Source organism: Haemaphysalis longicornis, unplaced genomic scaffold (genome assembly GCF_048455015.1).
Source record: "Haemaphysalis longicornis isolate Haplotype H1 unplaced genomic scaffold, Haemaphysalis longicornis Haplotype H1 scaffold_10, whole genome shotgun sequence".
NCBI lineage: Eukaryota > Metazoa > Arthropoda > Arachnida > Ixodida > Ixodidae > Haemaphysalis > Haemaphysalis longicornis.
In genome coordinates this window covers 134145121-134162367 of record NW_027526204.1, presented here as the reverse complement: position 1 = coordinate 134162367, position 17247 = coordinate 134145121, and the positions used below count along the sequence as shown (strand labels likewise).

The following is a 17247-nucleotide window of genomic DNA, read 5'->3' as shown; positions in this document are numbered from 1 at the left end:
TCTGTGGCCGTTTCCAGTGTTGCCAAGCGAAGAAATTGACAGCTCAACTTTTCCCCGAATACCACCTATAGCAATGGGGACACAGCTTTAAGTTCAAGCACTGTAACAATGCAGTAATGCTAGCCTAAACAAGAGAAAAAAAAAATTAGGCCCCCTTCGCCATTGAGCTGCCACGACTGTGGAAACAACGGAGCGAGTGGTCTTCACTGGCTTTAACTCGACTTTTCCTATGTCTGCCCCTTTCTTAAGAGGAAGGTGGGCAAAAAAGCGAAGCTTTCTCCATGCGAACTAAGTAAAGTCAAAGTCCACAATCCAACCCCCTAAATTCCAAAATTCAAACAGCCAAAGTCCACTTCAACTCAGCGAAATCCCAAAGCAAACGCCCGCGTTGCGAACCGACAGGCGGTGCGGTGCGCCCTGAATGCGATGATAGCACGCTCGAATAGACGTCACTTTCTTAGCGCGAGGGGCCAGGTTCGATTCCGACCGCGGGAAGCTTTTTTTTTTTTTTCTTGAAGTACGCACTCCCAACACCTGCTGGTGGGCTCCTTGCCTCCTCGTCACTTTCTCTCACAATTCGTGGCCTAGCTATTCCCCCCTCTCCATCTCGCCGAACAGAGTTTTGTGTTAACGTTCGGCACGGCCAGAACGCAAGTTTAAAAAGTTTTACAAATGTTAATATCGATGGTCTCACAGCAGGAAGCTTCCGTTGATGAGCGTATGGCCCAGGCGAAAGGCGGCCGCCGCAAACTCGTTGAGCATGGTGGCATCCACGTTGGGGTCGTAGGTCGTGAACCCAGACGTCAAGGGGTTGAGCTGGTAGGTGGTCATCGCCGCAGGCCCGATGACCACGGGCAGCCACTCCTTGTAGACAATGTGCTGGAACTGCGATTCCACAATGCGCCTGCGCACAACGTAGGATGCACTCTTGAGACACTTAGCAAACCCGACTGTCCAACATAAATAACACCAAACATGTTTGTTTGGCCTCGATTTACATTCAAGAAACTTTGCAACACGTTTCTTAACTTTTTTTTCCTCCATTATAAATGTTTTTAGAACGTGGTCAACATACACATTCAGTACTTGAAATAGAAGGTCAGAAAGTACCTCAGCCAAAAATTAATGCTTTGTGCCCATCAGAAAACCAAGAAACTTGCTCAAGAAAAGTTTCTCTCTTTCCTGGTCTTGGCGTTCTCTGAGCGCTCTAATGACGTCATTACAGCCGTTTAGCGGCTATTGGCCGGCTTTCTTCAGGTTTTAGCGATACACTAATTCGACAGACACTTTTAAAAATGAAGCCACAAAAGCAAAGTTGAAATGGAAGGCGGATCTGTTGCCCCGAGCAAATCAAGCAGTGTCGCTGCGCGCTGGCGATAATTATAGTTTCGCAGTGCTTCCAGATGTGAAGGAAAGAGTGGAAGCCTTTATCGGAAGTGTTGCAGAGTGTCTTTAAGTGCATTCATGATAAAAAACTGCTGCGATATTTATTTTTCGCGTTCATTTTATTGGATGACATCGAACTAACACGACGCTGTATCTAAACCCAACGCAGCAGTACTATTGGCGACGTAGTTATTTTGGCGTTAGTCAGAGAGTTACGCCTGTAACTCCAGATAGAACATCAAGAAGTATACATAATATTGTTTCGCCATGCTGAAATTATTCCATGTATGACTTTCACAGGTTTTGTAGGGACTTTACGCGATAACGTAGAGAAAAAAAAACGGTGGCTTTGTGCACTTTGTACAATATCACTTTGCGAAAACGTCTGGTGTGAGGACACACAGCGCGGGGTGACAAGCATGAACGGTCAAGTTCTTAGGCGATGTACAGTCTTCGCCAAAATTTCTAGGCCATGCCAAATGTGCATAGGCCACAAAAAATTCAAAGTACAAGATTACCTCCCCAGCGATGCCGAATCGATTTATTTCGTAAAGTTGGAGAGAACCAGTTCCTTTCAAACTTTAATAAAATAATTGATCGAACTTTAAAGCTTAAGCTTTCGTTAAACGTTAACCTTTCGCTTTGAGTTATCTGCGACCCAAAAACCTTCGGTATGACCCTGAAAATTATGACAAAGACTGCACATATATATATTGGTTCCCTGACCCTGCGTTCAGCTGAAACATTTTCCGGATGGTACGCATCAGCTTACACAGGCACCCCAACATTTCCTTTCAAGATAAAGGTATTGTTTTAAAACTAGCGGCATTTTCTCAGGACAAAAAAAAAACCTGTTTCCAGTACCTTTTAGTTTTGCATTACTCGCACCCCAACAAGCACTCTTCTTTCTACGCGTTAGCGGTATTTGTTTCAAAACCACCCGTCTGTTGCCGTGTCATAGACAGCTGGATGGAGATCAGATGTGTCGTCGAAAACGCCAAACTGCCAGGCGTCTCAAATCCAAAATGAGTCGTATAGTAACTATTTCCACTGCTTTATTCGACCTGAAATGACATAGCTTCCTTGAGCGGATTCGAAACAGTCGTTTTCGTGACGTACACCACTCATTATACCACCCCTAGCTGTTTAATACTATACTTTCGCCTTGAAAGCTACCGCTAACGCGTCCGACGTGTCCGCTCGACGCTGAACCAGCAATACGCTTTCAGAGTACTCACTTGACAACCTGGAACAGCGTCTCGTCGTTCAAGTTGAGGGTCTGTCCGAGGAAGTCGGCAAGCAAGTTGTGCTGCCTGAGCCACACTGTGTGCACCGAAGTGAGTCCGGGGTGCTCGTTTACGCGTTCGTCACCTGAGGGCAGGAGGCGGCACTTAATTGAGAAGGTAATGGAGGGTATTAATATGAGACGGCTGTAAAAAGGTAATAGGCAGCACTTAATGAAGCAGAAAAAAATGTTTTATTCGCGCAGAGGGTAGGGCTACGGAAGGATTTGAACGCCATGGAGTGCTTTGTTACGATTCAAATAGAGATACAGTAAAAGCTCGTTAATTAGACCTCCAAAGGGACCATAAAATTGTTCGAATTAGCGGGCGGGCGCTAGAATAAAGGTACATTGCGCCACGCTGCGCGGGCAGAACACAACGAAGGCGCCTCTGGACTCGTTATCGCCAATTAGGTGCTACTACACGTTTGTAGCGCCCTTAACTGCCTGGCGTGGGGTGTCGGCACCCACCGCCAGACAGTTTCGGCCCTTTTCTCCCCTCTTCCCCCCCCCCCCTTCCCCCCCTAAAAACCTCATCGCATCGCATCGCGTCCGCCACGTGATGGCAGGCCCAGATCAGCGACCGGGGCACTAATGAAACCTTCAAAGGCATGCGCCGTTGGAGCGAAATAAGCTATCGCTGCAGCGTAGCGAGCGCGCTACTCTGTTGTTTTTCTGTTTCGTTGTGTTGTATCTCTAGCAAATTTGGTTTGTTTTGGAGTTGCAATACATTGTAACCCCTCTGGGCCGACGTCTTCTGCAAGGAGCGATGGAAATCAAGGGGTCCGAGTTCGAATTAACCGTTCCGGATACCGCCGAGTTCGAATTATGTGGAGTTTTCCCCAATTGAAATATACAGGGCAATGCCGCGGCCACGACGTCAGTTCGAATTGACCGTAAGTTCGAATTAACCGAGTTCAAATTAACGAGCTTTTACTGTATTTGTTTGTTCATTCCGGTTGGAGAAGAAATAGGGCCGTCACTGCGAGAAAAAAAACTCCCACCTCCCCTCGCGGGAACCCCTGTGTAGATGCGACGCATAGGCGGAGCGGCGAAGGGAACGCGTTTTATAGCGCGCATAACGTTGAGAGGACTGCGTAAGCTGGTCCCAGTCGATGACGACGTTGGCGTACTTGTAAAGCGGCGTGGACTCTAGGTGTTTGAGCCAAGCGTGGATGTTGCTTCGCCGGAGAACGGCACACCGGTTATATGCGCAGCGCGCCCGAAGGAGAGGAAACCGCGGAAGAGAGAGTACTGCACATGCGCCGGCCCCAGCGCGTCTGCCGCGGCTATGACGCAACGTGCCGCGGCTATGACGCAACACAATCCAACACAATCCACTTTAATCCAATCCAATCCAAATCCAATCCAACCGAATCCAAGCCAAGCCAAGCCAAGCCAAGCCAAGCCAATCCAATCCAATCCAATCCAATCCAATCCAATCAAATCAAATCAAATCAAATCAAATCAAATCAAATCCAATGCCCCTCGCAAGAGAGTGTTCGTTATCGGAGAGGAGACGGGGTGAGCGGCGGAGAGCGGCGGAGAGCGCAGCTCGCGCGGCGAGGAGAATGGCAGAGGGGTGGACAACGCCGACAACAACGACGACGACGCCGGAGGGACAAGGCGAGTGAATCAGATGCTCTGCATCTAATAATCCGAACACGCTGCGCTGAGCAACAGAGCGCAGCGACCCCGAGCCACCATCTCTGAATCGTTCCCTGTCTTCGTTACAACAGCCAAGTCACCCGTAAGGGCTAACTGTGCTCCTACTTCTAGTGACATTGGGATGACTGTGAATATGGTTTGGAGAGTTCGTCTTTAATAGGCTAGTGATTAGAAATAACCAGCTCTTGAACTGCCTCGAGTTTTTTTTAATTCGAAAGTACAATCTTTCGAATTATTAAACGAAAAAAAAAAATTCGCGGCATTTCAAAAATTGGTTAGTTACACAATAAAGAAAGAACGACATTAATGAAATTATGAAGTAGGCAGGCAGCCGACTAGCTCAACTGGTCTCGGTAAAAATAGACTATTACAGACTTCTTCAAAAGACTGAAATAGGGTGTCTCCGTGCTAGAGCCTTATAAGCCCGACGTCTCGTGTTCGACTTCCTGATAACTAAAGCGCTAAGTTGGGCGAGTTGGTTACAAACTAGGAAATACATCGTACTAGCGAACATTAAGACAGGGACCAAGTTAAAGAAGAGACGAAACACACGCTAGAACTTCAACTCGGTTTATGCCACAGAAACAGGGAAGCACGGCGCTGTCCGCAAAGGAAATCAATTTTTGGGAGAGGGGAGTTGGTTGCGCATGGGAGATGGGTGAATTCTGTACAGAGGTGTAGGTTCAACTTATGCCACGTGATACGGGCCGGCGCTGTAGCATAGCTTGTGATAGGAGCAAGTGCGACGTTTGCGATATTGTTTTGTTTGTTTTCGTTGCGCTTTTATGGTTACCCTTTCCACGTATCATGTACATATATGTGTTTTATGTATTTCTTTGGCACAAACTGAGTTGCAATTCTAGCGCGTGTTTCGTCTCCTCGTTAGCTTTGTCCCTGTCTTAATGTGCGCTATTACGATTTCCTGAGAAGCCGGTTTTCTGACAGAAACCAGTAAAAAAAAAAGTCTGGCTGTACGTAAGGCATTTTGCGGCACGTTAAATATACACAAGTTGTTTAATTCTTTTTGTGGCTTTGCACCGTGACGCGCCTGATTGCCCAGGTGTAGTTTCCTGGCGTGAAAAAGAAATTTTAACATTTTATTTCCTCAATGACCGCGCCGCTCGGCACTCGCTGATCAGCAAGACAGTACTCAAGCTGTGTATCATTAAGGGACAACAAGGCAGCATTGTGGGCCCGGGAACAAACGCGTGTGAAGGACATATTAGTAGAAACTAAGAAGAAGCAATGGGTGTGGGCAGGACATGTAATGCGAAGGCAAGATAAGCGTTGGTCATTAAGGGTAGCAGAGTGGATCCCTAGAGAAGGCAAGCCTGGCAGGAGGCGGCCGAAAGTTAGATGGGCAGATGATATCAAGAAGTTTGCGGAGATAAATTGGTCACGGTTGGCACAGGACCGGGAAAATTTGGAGATTTATGGGAGAGACCTTTGCCCTGCAGTAGGCGTAGATAGGCTGATGATGATGATGATGATGATGATGACTCAAGCTATGGTTAGTTGATACTTACCGGCCCTGAAGCAATACTGGTTCTTGCTTGGATTGCTGCACCTGTCCCTAGTAGGGTAAAAGCTTCTAGGGAGAAGTTCCCCGGCGGCACTTGTCTGCTGGTATTTCAGGAGGCCTGCAAAAAAAGGCGCGAAACTTGAGTTACATTCTTGGGAGACAAAACTCTTCGTGTCGGTCGGTGAACTGTTGGCAGAAATACGCTGATGTGTTTCACATGAACGCATGAAACAGTAGAATTGTCGTGTTGCAAAGATTTGACGATTACGACCGCGGCCATGTTTTTTTGTGTGTATAAATATTCTTCAGCGGGGAAGCCTACTAACCTCCTTGAAGAAGGCGAAGTCGACGAGTGTCGTTGAGGCTGCTGCCGTAAATCTGGGAGCCGTCGAGGAACGACGTCAAAACGTCCTGCTGCTCGCGGTATCCTAAAAAACAACAACAAAAAACAAAGAACAATTACGACTCTTCAACTCAACCTGCTAGTCTTGATTGTACCCTCGTTCCCAGGTTGGCCTTAAAACTAAAACTACGAGGCTCGTTCAGCAGGCCAATGCATGATTTCGCGTACATTTGATAGAGGCACGAAATGTTAGTTAAACAGAGCGAAGCGTGGTGCACTCATATCTTCGTGCAGCTCTGTGATACCCCGGAAAAATGGCCAGAGTATGAAGTCACAAGTGTCTATGTGCAATCCAATTTAGTTTCCCTGAGCAACCACGGTGGTGCATTAAAGGAGTACTGACACGAAATTTCTCGCTTTCAGTTTTTATGCTGTAAAGAATACCTATTGGCCCAGTAATTACGAAAATCGAACCGAAAGCCGTCAGCCGCCAACACAGAATTAATTATAGCACGTTTATTGCAACCAATTTCAAATTTGGTCGCCGCGCGGGAAAATGGCCGTTCGAAGGCCAGCCTGCAAGCGGGCCAGCCTTACGTCACGGTCTCACCCGTGACGTCAGGGACGTTTTTCTTTCCTCCATGCGTTCGCCGCATCGTCTGCTACGATTGCACATGGTCCGCGACTCGCCCGCGCAGTCGACATGTCGTCTGAATCGTCAGACTCGGATGAGTCACTGCCACCCGACAGACAGAACAACTTTATTTGGCCAGGCGATTAGGCCGGCGATGTCTTCGCCGTCGTCCGTTTTTTAATATCACTGCGGCTCGAACCGGCGCAGACCGTGATAGCAACAGCTTGCCACCACTCTTCTAATCAATCTGATCACGAAAAAGAAGCTCCACATGCGAGAAAGTAGATGTTAGTGCGTTGAAAATTGTGCTAGGAGTTGTTATCAGCGCTGAATTTAAAAGTGGCGTTCAGATATTTGCCGCGATGGTAAGCCTACGCTGACCGGAAGCGGAGGTTCGGCGCTCCGACCCAGCACTGCCGGCACAGCGGTGCGGCGAGCGGCCGAAAGATGGCGCCACTTGCGCGTTAGAACCAAAACAGGCCGCGGCAGATGTCTTGGTCACCGATCGCCGAAACGGAGATTATTGCCAAAATAAAGCTCCATATGCGAAAAAGGGGATGATAGTGTGGTGAAAAGTTGTGTAAGGGATGTTCATTCGCAGTTGTACAGATACCAGCGATCAAATAGTCGCCACGATACTAAGTTCCCAACACCCAAGGTGACCCGTGCAACCCCGAGCCCGCTGGCTTGGGCGACAGTTCTTGCGGCCGCCGGCGCGCACGAACTCAGTCCACGTTTAGCGCTGCATGTCGTCGCGTGGAAAATAATGCATCTTGGCGTCGTCGTCGATTTGCTTGGACAGGCTTCTAGGAGCAGTACTTCGCATACCGCGAGCTTGCCATCGCACAACTTCGGCGAGCTCGGCGACGCGCACCGCCGCGTCGCCGCGGTGCCCGTCGACATCGCGCAGTTTTCGGCACCAGTGCCGAACACCATGCGCCGGCAACGAACTGAAGAGCAAAGACGTCGAACACGCAACGTTTACAAGCATTGCTCACACAGCTACGCCCACGTCTCCTGCCCAAACGAATACCACCGACAACAGCAGCGCAGGATATCGTTTCCGGTTCTGAAAACAACTATATGACGTCACCCTGAACCGGCCAGACACGCAGGCCAATGTTTCGTCACGCCGAAAGCGATTGCGCTAGTGCTGCCAATTTGCGGAAGCTCGTGGCCTGGACAATCAAAATCGATTTTAGATGTGATTCCGGCCTCGGATCGCTGCAAAAATTTCTGTGAGGCATCTGTACTTACTACTGAAGCCAATTATATCATTTTTTAGGTATCAAAATTTGGTGTCAGTACTCCTTTAATATGTCGATATTTGCTAGTTACACGTGAATGCAGAAAACGAATGTGTATACAGAAAGGAAATAAGAGTAGGTTACAAAACAAGACCAGACTAGCACTACATTAAGTTTAAAAAGAAATAGAAACTATAAAAAAAACGTATTAATAACCCATAAATAGTTGAAAGCAATTTTAAAACACAACCGCCTAGCTTTAAAAAAATATTCGTTTTTTTTCATGTCTACACATCAGCAACAAACCACAAAATAGACAGAAAAGAAGTTAAAGCGAATTTTAGCTCACGATGCTCAACGTGGGTGGCAGAGCATGTCGTAGAGTTAGGAATTGGATTGTTTGTAAATGGAACGCCCCACCACGTGGGCTAGCGCTCCCAAACACGCAAAAATAAGTCCGTAACCATTTCTTTGCAGATACACAAACCTTCGATACGGGTAAAACGGATAATACGCCCTGATGTTTCCTTGAGAACGCATTTGGCAACGTTATTTGCAAAAAGTGCTTGCCATCACTTAAAAACGTTCCAAACGTTCGCGCCGGGGCGCGCGAGTCATCAAAGGTTGAATTCTCGCGGGAAAGTAGCGTCATCTCTGGGGCCATCTGGCATTTGTCACGGCGACCCAGACACGTTTCCTTTGCACTCGTGCGGATAGGTGACGCCAGCTGTTCCCTCGCACGCGAGCACCAACGGCTCACTCGCCTTTGGTGGACAGAACAGACTCAAAAAATCTGAAGCCATTCCAATCTACCGAGGTGTATAGCCAGTGAAGCTGTTTAGCAGAGGCCCCAAAGATGACACAGAATTTGGAACAAATGCGCAAACTCATACATTCTGAACTAACTAAACAGACAAGAGAAATGAAACTCCTCGTAATGGTGCAGTTGTTATAGCGCCCAATTTTGATACACTAGCTGGTGGTAAAGTTTGGGTAACACAGAAGTTGCAGCCGTTTTCTGTAACCACGCTCATCCCGTATATGCCCACGCATTGACAGCAGGTGGAAAAATTTTGTAACATTTACAACATCATCGGGAGCTAACTAATAATGACAAATAATTGAAACTTAGAGAAATGACAGGGCAGTCTTGGCGGCCAATTGTTACATAATCGTTTTCGGGAAAGTTCTAGCAAACCAAGAGTTACTTATGCTGAGCATTCGCGATAAAGTTGAATTTGCCGCACGGTCGGTCGCGCACATTTGAAATGCACGAAATCTAGACATACAGAGCTTGGCTTAAAAAAAAAAAAAAAGCCTAGTTGACCAAGCTGCAAAATACTGCGCGCAAATTGGGTTTGGCAAATTCATTAATTAAATCCAATTGCTTTCTAATACTTGCACCGAATGCCAAAATAATACTACTTTGCCTGTAAAGGATGCTCTGCCTTACATAGACTCTGTGTGCTGTGAAGCAACCCATCAAGGGCGAATAAGCAATGCTTTAAAATCCGCAGACGGGAGGGCTGCTGGAGGGACCGTAATTTCCCACATTTAGATAGACGCAACACCAGAGGCGGGTTGCTTGAGAAGTGTTAGCGCAAGGAAACCGACTTTATGAAACTTCCAGCCTTAATAACGGTTTCAAGGACAATTTACAGTGGTATTAAGTGACACTTACTAAGAGTAAACTGGTGTTGATATACTTGAAGTCACTTAACCGTTAGCTCGTTTAAGCCTTTCTTCTGTCTTCGAACATTCGCGTTCGAGTATGATTTCCCATTCATGTCAGGACACATCCGAGGAAGTTCTTTAATAGGGATTTAATAGTACTGTAGTCTCCGCGAAAGCGTCATATTGTCAGGGTTCGTTTTAGCTGAGGCGGTGCTTGAGTAGCTAATAACTGGCTGTATTTCGTGCTTACTTTCCTGATAAACCTAGATCAGCTTTAAAGAACCGCTAAAGTCCTAAACCTAACCTTATTTGCTTCTAGCAAGTATGTTCTAGCGGTGGCGTTACCTTGGAAACAGAGTTCAATTCAAGGTGATACCTTCGAGAAGGGGAAGCGGTATTTCTGCTGTGGATATCACAGAGCGTTGTGAGGGGGAGAAACTGGGATGATACGCACTGTAGGCTTTCCAATGCTGTTTTTTGAAATCCTTATGGGGGGTTCGTTCTCTCCCTGGAGCAGCTACTACATGCAGCAAAATATTTACCCGGCGATAGGCGTACATGTGTCATTGTCGTTGAAATTATTGTGATCAGGCGTCTAGTTTTGGCTTTGCAGGGGGGGGGGGGGGGGGAGGGGGTATCTAGATTTTGTTTATCCTTCCAGCTGTGCCGCTTTGATTCCGTAACCATGTGCAACATACCATGTTTATGCCACCTCACCCTGCACTGAGCATTCAAGCGTTGGTACCAAACACTAAAAGTATTTTATTTGTTGCTGTTGAAGGTAAAAGCCACAGCAAAAGAAAGAATAACTGGATTTACTATTAGTTTAGGCTGAATTCATTGCTCCTATGCAGATGGCGTCTGAGATATTCTTCTAGTTCTTCTGTGGCCTCATAGCTCCCCCCGATTATTTTTTCTTCATTTCCGTTACTTTGCTGTGTTCGATAGAATAAAATGCATCAGCTGCCGCCGCAAATAGGGGAAACTCAACCTTACATATAAATACAGCGAAAGTGAAAGGCAAGTGATGTCTGTGTAGGTTGCCGCGTTTTTCTCAGTATATTGGTGGATGACTTTGGTGGGTGCAGAAAAGTTTGGTACGGGATATGAAATAGCCGGTGGTTTATGGTTTATACACCCCTGGAACTAACCGGTATTAGTTGCTTCCCTTGAAACTCTAAACAGTCCGTCTTTGCACAAATGAAGCCCCAACTTCTTTATGAACTTGTTTATCTTCGTGCGTTACAGGGAAGCCGCCGGGTATCCCCCCTTTCCACCAAACTATCATCATCAGCAGTCACATGATCCATGGAGGGGTGACAGTGACAATTTGTTGTAATTTGTCACAACTTTTGACGATGATGCAACGCGAACGTTTAATAACCTCATTAAATTCTAGAAATCATCGAGAAAACTATATTTATTACTTTAGACTGCTGCTAACTATCCATTAAAACGACACAGCTCGTAAACACGAACCCGACGCAGCGTACTATTCTTTAAGCCATTCAGATAGTTATACTCGCAGAACTAGAACCAATTACGGAAAACAAGTGTTATAATATCAAATAATTACACTCCTAAGTAAACTATCTGACCAGATGGACTTTAATGCCTCCATTAAAATACCAGTCAAATAAGAGATCTCCGGCTAAGAAAGAACATTCGGTGGTTAAGTCGAAACGCCCCATTTACATGTAATGCATTTTTCTTTTTTCCTTTTAAAGTCTTTCATTTGTTTTTTTTTTTTTAGGAATCCCACAACTAGAATTCTGTAAATATAACAATTGAGCAATCACTTGTCCGCAAACGCTATTAAATCCATTCTTACCTGAGTCTTTCGTATGTTTGCAATAGTTTTTACAATACAATACCAGTTGGTTTTAATCCCTTTTGTAAACCCTGCGTCATATTTTTTTATTTCTCAAAATCACGTTCGCGCAGTTTGTTGCGCGCCAGTGCTATATTGTTTGTCTAACGGTAGTGTAGATGAGTGTATAAAATAGTATGAGAGTTGCTTGCACATGTTTTTAATGCGCTGTACACCTGCCAACAGGGAGACCTATGACTCCGTCAAGCTGGTTTTCCTCCGCTTTTTCTGTAGGCCTCCAGCATCATGTCCCTTGCGATGCAAAATAAACACTTCTATTCTATCTGCTCTAGCTCTTCCTTTGCCGAGTTGTTCTCCCTGAGCTTGGACTGGGGAAATCTTGTCAGAAAAGCAACTGCCTAAAAATTGCACGCCCTGACTTGGCCGCACAAGACAAAAGGTAAAGGCGTCGTGTGGCTTACCCAGGTTGCAGCGGGTACAGGGCGCCGAGCGGGGCATGTTCATGCACGTCTGTCCGAAGGCAGCGAAGAAGGGATCGCCGGAAGGAATGGTGATGGAGAAGCACTCGGACATGTTGCGTCTGGACGGCGAGCAGCAGTCGATCGGGTTGTTCGGATCTGTCACGAGGGGGCAGGGAAATAGCTTCAGACATCAACAAGGCGTTGCTCACACCTAGCCGCAAAACCCATTGGAATGCAAAGCATGAACTGAATGGTCGATGAAGGCAAAACACAACGTTGCTCAGTTTGGTAACTCACTCAACTCCATTCCAGCCACAAAAGACGTTTTCTTAACCGATTAAATTGAAAAAAAAAAGTATAACAAAATTTTAAATTTAGCGCCACAGTGACGTAATATGAGCTAGCACTAAATACCTGCTTATCAGTGAATTAACTGCTTGTTAGTATTCAAGTGATATGATCAAAACGAACTAGAGGCTCCACTGCACTCGCCCAGTCATGTTTCGGGCGCTTGGCTTAAGTCGCCAGCCGCGAATTCTGTGACGTCATAGAGGGCTGATGTCAATTCTGTGACGTCTTAGAGAAGTCGCCGCAATGTGACTGGGGAGTACCCACTGCTTCATATGTTTTCTTTATTATCTCGATTATTTTTTTGAAATTTGTGATAACATTGGTAACATTGTTGACGAGAAAAGCAACCTGTCTAATAAACCAAACTTGTATTTTGCCTTCTGTCCCCGTTAAAAGGGCCATGCAGGCAAAACATAAGTTTGGTTTATTCGAAAGATTGCCTCGTAAGAGTCCTACTGACACCACTTTTAACGTAAGCTTTGCTCAAATAAACTACACAATTAGGAAAAAAAAAAAGGAATGGCTTTGCGAACCACTGGCTCATTTCCCGCAACAGAACCTACGATGTCATATGCCCAGCTCTGCGATTGGTTGGGGTCGGAAAACGCAAGCGCAAATTAGGCAGGGTTTATAAGTTGCCGAATAAGCTATTTGCGTTCATTGGATTTAGGGCACATTCTTTTAATAGCAGTAAGAATGGTTGGGTAAACAGTGGAAGTTACGGAAGTTCACGTAAACATAAAAGTACCGATGCGCACCGCACTTGGTACTGCGCCCACTGTGCGTGTTTTAGCTGCACACCCTCAGACAACACTGGGCGATTGGGGTAAGCGACGGTGTCTTACGTGACAATATTTGTCGAGCGAACCCCATGTTTCACGAAACGATTATTTTCTACCTTAACAGAAGCAAGCCCGGTACAAGTACGGCCAAAATCAAAGCAAAGGCGGAAAATATCCCGCAGCTGTATGGTGGCGCCATCTAGGTTGACAGACAGTAAACAAGGCTCCGCAGCCAACTAGGTTTAGCTTAACGACCTGCTCTTGTGATGTCAATGCAGACGTGAGGGCATAGGTCAGGGAAACACAAGATTTGGCGGGAGAGCCAACATTTAACTTCAATTAATTTCTCAGCGATTCAAGCATCGTTTGCTTCCGGACAAGCCATGGGTGCACTACAAAACACGAAATATTTCGGGTAAACCGAACTTGCTATTTGTCTGCATGGCCCCTTTACGGTAAACAACAATCGTGGTGCCCACCTACGGTCACATCTGACCGTTTCAGTTTAGGTCCCTTTTCCATTGTGGAGGAGTGACATTCTGGCATTCTGGCTCCCATTGTGACAAGGAGCCAGAATGCAAGCGATGGTTGGTACCTGGGCTTACTAAATAACGCGTTTCGCTACCACTACTACTTCTGTACTTATTTTAAACAGATCCAGCTTTAAAACACAAAACAAACGTGGAAACCAACTGTGTTCCAGTGATTGTCCATTGTTCAGCCGCTGTCCTTACAACATAGCTTGGGGCAGCATTTTCTCTCACTGTTTAGATATACAGGGTGGTACGACGATAAATGGAACACTTCAAAAATTTTTCCTGGGCGACCCGTCACTCTGTTCGTGTCCAAACTTCACACGGAGGTCGCCTTTTGTGGTCTATTTTGTGTGACTCAGGAAACATTGACGGTACTTACCTGTTCATTCTGAAAATAAATAAAATCAATTTTCGCCTATGGGAAAATGGCGGCCTATTTGAACCTGCGAGCCAATGCAAGCTGATCCTGGAACGGCGGAGCCACCCGGGGTATGCAGAGCGAAACGGACGATGGGGATTCACGGTAGGAAGAAACCAAGTGAGGTAGCAGACGACCAGAAAATCTCTTCCGTAGTTTACGATGGTCACAAATAGATGCATAACAGCTGATACCAATCACAATAAAATATTCCCAAGGTTCATCGTTGCCAATAATTTGTTTCCTCACCTTCTTTCATATTTCCTGATCGTATGCTGCCACATTTGGCTCCTTACTGCCGTGGAAAGCAGAGTTACTCAATATAGACAGTTGCGAAACTCCGCTTCAGAATCCGGGCGGCGCTAGCCCCCCCCACTCCGTGAAAGCTAAGGGGCAAGTCGACGCGCGCGGCACCTAGGAAATAAAAACGGAACTTCGCTAAACTATTATTATTCAAAATTCTTCTGTAAATTAAAGATTGCTTTTTAAATTAAAACACAACAATTACGTAAAATTTATTTGCGTTTTTGCGGCTTTTCTTTTTATGACTTACGGCAGCAGCCGCAAGCACTTGAGTACTGCTTCAACGTCCTGCCGACAGACGACAGGCTAGTCAACTTGCCCCTAAGGCAGGGACCTTACTTGCCCCGTGCTTGCCCCGGCGCAGGGGGGCAACCGAAGACCGGCTTTCGATACATGGGGCCTATGGGGAGTTTCGCAACTGTCTATATCCAGAACTTTTTCTTCCTCCATGATATCCAGTAACTCTGGTGGAAAGAGCGTGAATCCCAATCGTCCGTTTCGCTCTGCCTATGCCAGGTGGCGCCATCGTTCCAAGATCAGCTTGCACTGGCTCGCACGTCCAAATCGGCCGCCATTTTTCAACAGCCGAAAATTGTTTTATTTATTTTCAGAATAAAAAGTAAGTACCGTCATTGTTCCCGGTTTCAAACAAAAGAGATCACAAAATGTGACCTTCGTGTGAAGTTTGAGCGCGAACCAAGCGGCGGTTCGCTCAGGAATTTTTTTTTCTCCAATTATCGTCGTACCAACCTGTAGATACCATCTCTTGACTAGCACAAAGCCATCCATTAGTGCTTATTCGTGCCAAACAGTCCTATGATACTGACTGCATGCATAGAAAATGGCCAGGAAAGGCGATACAAGCGCTGGTTAACTAAAAAAAATTGGGATAAATGCCCAGAAATTTGTTTCGAGGAACTCCAGCCGCACCCAGTTGCCGAACTTACTTCCGAGGTTGACGATTTCCTGCGGGTCGGGTTCCAGGGGTGCCAGGGCGAAGTCGTGGTCGATGAACTGTCCCAGCTGCATGACCATGTGCGTGATGTCGGTTGCCGGGTTGTTGGCGTCGGGGTGCACAGTGTAGGATATGTACCGGGCGTTGGGCAGTGCCGCGCCGTTGGCTGCCACCCGTGGTTTGCTGATGCCTGCAGGCGACGACAGTTTTTTAACAGCGCATCGGTTGTATGAGCTGTAAGTTCGGTGTTGCAGGAAGAAATACCAAGAAATTGCAAAGTGCCCGTGAGCGTGTGCATCGCGGCTTTAGCAAAAAAAAAATAAATAAATAAAAGCTCCAGCGCTGTCGTCAAGCGCTAGCGCGCATGTAATGCTTGCATGAGGAACGCGGCGACATCGATGCACATGACGATCATTACTACTAGCACAATGCAAAGCAACGATGGAACATGTAAATAAACAAGTTAAAACTTGTACAAATGCGTGATGATGTGTCCTTCAGGTCTCACGTAGAAAGATATCTCGCAGCTTCGCTATCTTTCAAGCCTTGCGTGACTTAGTTCAAGCTTTGTAAGTTGAGCTGGTGAAAGTCTACAGTGCTGAGGATGACTGTGCATCCACCACTTGGCGAGGAGAAGACGACAACCTCTTCGATGCATATGAAGACGATTACTAGCACCGCAACAATTCAAATAAGCAATGAAACTAAAACTTAACATATATGTGTCCGGCAATGCGCCCCTACAACAATCTTCGCCATTCAAGTCTTGCGCGTTAGTGCTAGCTTCGCTGAATTTTTTTTCAGATAAGCGCCCCAATCAGGCTTTTGTCCAAGGCATGGAAAATGACGACGCGGTGCTGGGGAGCATGTCTTTGCTCCGAAGCCACACGCATAAACGGTGGGACACAATGTGAAAGGAATTGGCACCGATTACTGTGTAATGTGAACTTCACCTGCCGCACCATTCCGTTTTCACAGCTTATACGTAAATTGAACGTAATTAACAGCAGCGGCTTCAAAAGGTGCTAATAAAGACGGGAACTTCCAATTCTTTAAGAGAAAAGCAGTGTTAAAACTGCTTTTGCTCCATGAATTTGGACATTTCGACAGAACTTAGGTGTTGCTCATGTAAAAAGTGAACTATGCTTAATTCAGTTCTTCTCGGAATAGGGCACAATACGTATTCATAGCCGCAAGAAAATTTCAAAAAACTGTTTTTTTACACTTGTTGTTTGGGGGGTACCCGAAAGAAAGGAGCGAAGACAATTTAATAAAACTCGCTCTCTCGCTCACGAACTTTTACTAACTATGAAAGGGCGTCACGTTACAACATTAATGCGGAGTAGCAGAGCTTGCAACAGTCGTGTTAAGCCACGCCCGCGCAATTAGGTGACAGTTCCCCAGAGAACCTTATCCGACGTGTTGTCTTTCGGTAGCGACCAGAAGACTCAACCGCTGTCTCTTGTTAGACACAGGCAGCCGCTGGGCGACATACGCTTGTTGTTATGAACTTCGCAGAAGATGCTGGCGTGCGGGGCACTATTTCATTGCCAGCCTGAATTTACGTGCGAGAATTGGAAATACGGCGTTCATTCTGCAGGCGTAAAACCTGGACCATAAAGCTGTGTTTGTGCGGGTGTTTTTATGTGTGTGTGCGGGGGAGGGGGGGGGTGCAGGGCATACAACTTTCAAGCAAACAAAAACGTCCTATTTCCTAAGCCATTTATAAACCAATGATGCTTTGAGAAACAGTCCAGCGTAGAAAAGACGCATTCGCAGGGTATCTTTTGTTGCTTAGCGTGTCGTCGGAATATTGCTACTATACTAGGGTACAACTCAACTTAAGAACGGCAA

General features: G+C 46.3%; 1 protein-coding gene across 5 annotated transcripts in view; it reads right to left on the bottom strand.

Annotated features, from left to right (window-relative positions):
- LOC144159365 (peroxidase-like) overlaps positions 1 to 17247 on the bottom strand; it is a 226043-nt gene that overhangs the window by 7652 nt on the left and 201144 nt on the right. For all 5 annotated transcript variants that reach the window (XM_077690796.1, XM_077690799.1, XM_077690795.1 and 2 more), the window contains 6 exons: positions 15386 to 15583; positions 12049 to 12204; positions 6185 to 6286; positions 5863 to 5976; positions 2625 to 2757; positions 695 to 904 (listed from right to left, as the gene is read on the bottom strand). In XM_077690796.1, the coding sequence (XP_077546922.1) occupies positions 695 to 904; positions 2625 to 2757; positions 5863 to 5976; positions 6185 to 6286; positions 12049 to 12204; positions 15386 to 15583 (913 nt within the window). The remainder of the gene's footprint in view (positions 1 to 694; positions 905 to 2624; positions 2758 to 5862; positions 5977 to 6184; positions 6287 to 12048; positions 12205 to 15385; positions 15584 to 17247) is intronic.